The sequence below is a fragment of the Morone saxatilis genome, unplaced genomic scaffold, assembly GCF_004916995.1.
Source record: "Morone saxatilis isolate NCDOM2014 unplaced genomic scaffold, NCSU_SB_2.0 Contig9, whole genome shotgun sequence".
Classification (NCBI taxonomy): Eukaryota; Metazoa; Chordata; class Actinopteri; family Moronidae; genus Morone; species Morone saxatilis.
Window position 1 is genome coordinate 1,562,859 of NW_023340268.1, and position 5,531 is coordinate 1,568,389.

The window sequence follows — 5,531 nt, forward strand, 5'->3', positions numbered from 1 at the left end:
TACATTTTAACACTGACAATGTGTTTATTGCACATTGCCCTATTGCACTATGCTTAGTTAGGGTTAGAAGAGCCAGAAGAACCTGTTTTTTCCACAGATTACGTGTCTCATGTATTACTGTCAGAACAATGACACAACGTTTTTTTATAAAAGCTGCAGTGACTTCTTTATGCTATTTTGTACCTGTGGCCATGACTCACCTGCAGATGTTTTGTAGGAGAGGTGCCAGTCTTCCCCCACACGTCCTGCAGGAATCGATGCTATGAACCGTATGATGGCGACATCCCCGGCTGCAAATGTGACAAGAACTGTAATGGCAGCAACAGCTGCTGCTTTGACTACCATGACATCTGCACCGTCCCTAGTAAGACATTGTTTCTGTAAAAATGAACATCTCCCAGGATAGCTGGAACATTTCTGGTACTCCAATCTGGGGTTTTTCTCCTAGAGATACTCCCTCTTAGCTGGTTGAGTCTGAGTCTTCTGGATGAGCTGCCATTTATCCTTCCGTTTTAAATCAAGATTTCTGAACAACTATTGCAGATTTAACTCAACTTTAAAAGAAAAAAATATTATTTTTATCTTTGGTTGAATATAGTGCAGTGTTGTACCTCTGCTAACTCCATCATTTTCCCCTTCAGCCCAGCAGTGGGAGTGCACAAGGCTGCGTTGTGGAGAGAAGAGATTAATTCAGAGCAAATGCCACTGCTCCGATGACTGTCTGTCTGCAGGAGACTGCTGCACAAACTACAAACACATCTGCCACGGTGAGAGAGGGAAGACAGGACAGGAAACATAAGACACAAGCATATTTAGTAAATAATGTAAGATAAGTTTGGGCAAAATAAACAATGTTGCTGTTACATAAATGCAACGTGTAAGGTATCTAGGTGAGCTGTTAGATTCCTGATGTAGAATCTCAAATCTCAATCTTCGAAGGAGAAAGAAAGAGACTCATATGGGAATGTTGTTTCAACACTGATTGAGTTTGTTCAGAGGTCCTTTTAGCATCTAGCTATTATATACCACATTTTACACTGTAAAGATTCTTTTTGAAATACGAAATTGACTTGGTATGGATGTCGTAGTAGAGGGTAGCCTCTCAGACAAATCAAATAATCAAAGTTTGGTTGTAATGAACTGTTTAGATGTATTAGATGTGAAAATATTTTTGAGAGGGGCTGTAATGGCCACAGCGTAAGCTAACGTTAGTTCATGGGGACAATTGTGCTTGTCAAAGTACGTCCACTAAAAGTAGTTGTTTCTGCCACTGAGAGACTCAGACTGTTCTAAACATCTAACAACATAATGGAAAGGATCCCTACAGAGATAGACCTTTTGTTTGACCAGAAACAGACGCAATATCGCCATCAGACTCCATACACAAAAACTGTAATTTTACCTTGTATCAATGTAACCTTATTCAAAGTGGACAGACACAAAATAAAACTCACCAGTTAGTCTCTCCACTGTTCCAACAATCACAAACTCAACTCACAAAATAAATCCTTAATTTACCGATTTTTCAGTTTCAGTCGTACTCTCTGCTGAGGACATTATGACTCCATTATATCTTTACAAGCAAATAGTTGTTTCTTAATGTTTAAGATATCATATTTCATCTATATTACCTTTAAGATTGGGTATCTCTTGAGAAAGATTGGGCTGAGTAAGGGGTTATGTAAGCAAATGTTTGTTTGTTTGTCACTTACTGCATTCTGGTTATGAACGCTCTGTTTAAAACAACAAATGTGATGCTAGCAGAGCCGCTCACACATCTTTATTCTGGTGACATTTCACCTCATAGTGAAAGTAGAACACCTCATTTGATCTTTGGTATTTTGTTCATGTTTGAGATACAGAATATTCTCCAAATCCTAACCAACTAATGTTACTTTAATTTAATGGTTACATCCTGAAATATACTATTATTATGTATTATCTCCACCCTGCTGTAGGAGAGAAAGCGTGGGTGGAGGACGAGTGTGAGGACCTGTCAGCGCCTAAATGTCCAGCAGGGTAATGTATACTAAATGGGAAAGATTCATCAATCTGAAAATGCTTTTAGCGCTAATGTGTGTGTGTTTTTTCTTTATTAAATCTACATTTGTACCAACTTATACCAACATTTTAACTACACTTATTAAATGATACTGGTCTTGGCCTGGTCTTGGTGATTTTAGGACAGTTTAATCAAACTGAAACAAAACAAAACCACCACCCAAACCATATTTATCACCTTCATGTATCTCATAACTGTATGTTTATGTCTGTATTTAATCTTTTTTGTTTCTTTTTCCCCCCTTATTTCTAGTTTCAAGAAGCAGCCTCTGCTCCTCGTCTCTTTGGATGGATTACGGGCTGAGTACCTGCAGACATGGAGCACTCTCATTCCTGTTCTGGACAAACTCAGTTAGTGTCAACCAAAATTATGCTCTATTATACTTTTAATGTTCATGTCAAAAAACATAAAAAAAACCTCAGAAATGTCTCATAGAAAACTATTTCTCTTATGTACTCTTATGTACACGGACCACATTCCTATTCATTGTCAGAACTTAAGCCTTTTTAGTAAGGACAACAATAACCTTACAAATTCATTGTATTTTGCAGTAGTAATACTAAACTTTTTTTCAGATTCTGATTCATCATCTGAATCATTCATGTGCATGAATCAGTTTTGTGATTACTATGCATCAACTGCCAGGCCTACAGTAATTAGTTTATCTACCCCATATGCAGGACAAGAACAAACACACCCTTATTACTTGAGGTTTTGAAACTGCAGTTCATTCAATTTTGATGTTGAAGTAGCAGCTAATGTTAATGTTTTCTTATCTGTTCGTTCCATTACAGAGACATGTGGGACCTCGGCACCATACATGCAGGCAGCATTTCCCAGCAAGACTTTCCCTAATCACTACACCATTGTTACGGTAAAGTATCTTAAAGCAACATTATGAAACTTTAATATCTTAAAATAAGAGCTTCAGTAGTATGTACAGGGAGATCTCAACGCACCCTGGAAAGCCTGGGACTCCCCGCGCTTCTGGCCAGTTGGTGTCTATGTAGCCTTCACCGTTATCAAAGCAGGTAGGTGGTCCCATCCCTTTTTGGGCCCCAGCACGGAGAAGAAGAATTTTTCCTTTCTTACGTTCAGCCAGGGGCGATGTTTCTGAACCTGGCTGGATGTCTTTGGAGTTCGGCTTTCTTTCGGGATGAAGGACCGCTAACAGGGCCCCTTTGCCAATTCAGGGATGGATGTGAGGTTGCTTTTTTCCCAGGCCAGGTTCCATAAGGTTAGCCATAGAAACTTCTAGTACCTTTACGGGCCAGTTTTCTTTGTATAAAGGCTTGTAGGGGACCTCCCGTTGGGACCTGGTGTGATTGAAGGACCTTTGCGCTTTCTCCACCGACCTGCCTGGACTTTCACTGAGGTTTGCGGGGGGCATAGTACTGAATTCAAGCCCAGGTTGGAGGTGCAGGGCCGAGGCTCACGAGTGCCCCTGGTGTATCCTCTAATGGGACGTTCGCTTATTGGATCAGCTGTACTGGTCCTTTGAACGGGGTGCCTGGCTCCAGTTGTCCTTGGTGGATTTCAAGCTTCCCCCACTCTTTCCCTTCTCCCTCCAGCAGCTGTATGGGCGTGCCTTTAAAGGGGTCTTTTGAAGAAGTTTGAGCTCGTTTCTTTTTGTTTGCCGTTTGGCTTACGCTTGCGGATACGTTTCAGCTTCTGCGCGAAGCCTGGACAAGTCTTTTTGCCTAACCTCCCCTCCGCACAGGGTTTTAGGCTCTTTTCTGCCCAGTGTTTGCCCTTCCCTCCAGTTCTTACGGAGTTTTTCCGGCGCGCTTCCGTACCAAAGTATGGTCAACTCTCCTTTTTCTCTCCTTCCTTTCCTCTGCTTTTGGGCGGACTCTGGTTGGAGGTCAGCCTGCCCCCCCCGCGCCCCGCCCCGCGACCCGGCCCCGCCGGCCCCCGCTCCGACAAACCTTTGTCCTTCGCAGGTCTGGTTATTAGGATTAATCGTAACCCAAATCTGGTTGAGTTTGGTTTCCATCCTGTTCCTCCGCAATGAATTCCTCCAATGTCTTGGACCAGGTCCAGTGTCGCAGTGTTCGCCATGCTTTCTTGGCCTCAACTTGACTTTGGCCATTTTGGAGTTTGCCTAAAAAAACCCTTTCCCCTAAAGGCTTGTGTCGGTTCTTGGCTTTTGGCTAATGTCCTGTGTGAGTTGTTGGGCGACTGTGTCTTGGTGAGTCACGTGGGGGCTCGTCCCTCCCTCCAGGTGGGGCCCCTTCTTCCTCCTGTGCCATCTTTGCCTCTTCCCTGGCCAACCGTTGGGTCCGTCCGGCTCTGTGGTTTTGCGACCTGGCTTTCGGTCCGCCCTCTTGTCTCACCTGTCCCGGCAGGCAGTGCAAGGTTTGCTGTTGGCCCTTCCTGTAAATGACCACACTTTCGCTTCCCCTGGTGGATTCTGCAACCCCTCTTAAACGGTGGTCAGCGCTTCTCCCATCCGCATCCACATTTCGGGAGGATCCTTCTTCCTCATTTCCCTGGAGTTCTGGTGTGTTCATTTCGTTTGTCCAATGTTTCCGTTGCTGTCACGTTACCGGGGTTGTCGCGTCCTGTTGTGGCCCCATCTTTCATCCCCCGCCTCTCGGAGGGCCTACGGGTTTGTTTTTCTCTTTGATTTTCTTCGTAGTTATGGGCTTGGGTGTGCCTTCCGCTCAGATGGTACTAGTGGGGTTGGGTTTAATAGGCGCCCAACTCCCGGGGGCAGTCCTTTCCCTGCTGTCCATCCCCAGTCTTTCCTGGCCTGTCCTCCAGTCTTCCCCTGGACTCCAACTGCCTCTGTTCACCAGTAGTCACTGGGTCGTACAAGAACTTCAAGTCAGTATGTACAGGGGAGATGGAAAGCCACCTGGTAGGCGCAGATTGCTTGGGCCGGTCGCACCCCTCCCCTCCCCGGTGGCCCAACGGGTCCCAGGCTGGCAGGGATGCATCAGCCAGGAACCACCAATCACCGCAACGTTTCGGGCTCCCTGTTAATCCTGGAACGTTTCCTTGGGTGTGCGGAGCCAGTGACAGGGACGTCTTCCCCCTGTCACCCCCCTGCAGCTGATAGGTGTTTCCCCCCCCCTGCGGCTCGTTGCTGGGGTTAGTTTTTCTTTCCCCGTACTTTGTCCTTGATCTCAGCCAGAGCCAAAAGCTGCCCCCCTTTTCAGGGCCTCTCTGCCAGCTTCTTTTGGTTGCATTCTTTAGGTTCCTCTTCCTGTGTCCACTCCGGCGTCCCTTGCCAAGTAGGCGTGTTGTTGAGCAAGCCACCGACGTAGCGCTCAGCTCCGATTCACTGGATACGATTGTAAGTTTTCCAAGCGCAGCCCGTCCGGCACTCAGCCGGCCGCCTCTGAGTACTTGGGCCGCTTTTTTCCGCTCCGCCGTAGGCGACCCTCCCGATCCCCCCTCTTTCTGGCTGGTACTGGTGAGCTCAATGAGGTAGCACGGACTTTTGCTTTTTTTTTAAAAAAAT

The 5,531-nt window shown here is 45.7% G+C and overlaps 1 protein-coding gene across 1 annotated transcript in view; it reads left to right on the top strand.

The window, feature by feature from the left end:
* Window positions 1–5,531, top strand: part of LOC118343030 (venom phosphodiesterase 1) — a 31,575-nt gene that overhangs the window by 3,993 nt on the left and 22,051 nt on the right. The window contains exons 3-7 of the mRNA XM_035681749.1: window positions 218–364; window positions 642–767; window positions 1,959–2,019; window positions 2,315–2,412; window positions 2,857–2,936. Of these exons, the coding sequence (XP_035537642.1) occupies window positions 218–364; window positions 642–767; window positions 1,959–2,019; window positions 2,315–2,412; window positions 2,857–2,936 (512 nt within the window). The remainder of the gene's footprint in view (window positions 1–217; window positions 365–641; window positions 768–1,958; window positions 2,020–2,314; window positions 2,413–2,856; window positions 2,937–5,531) is intronic.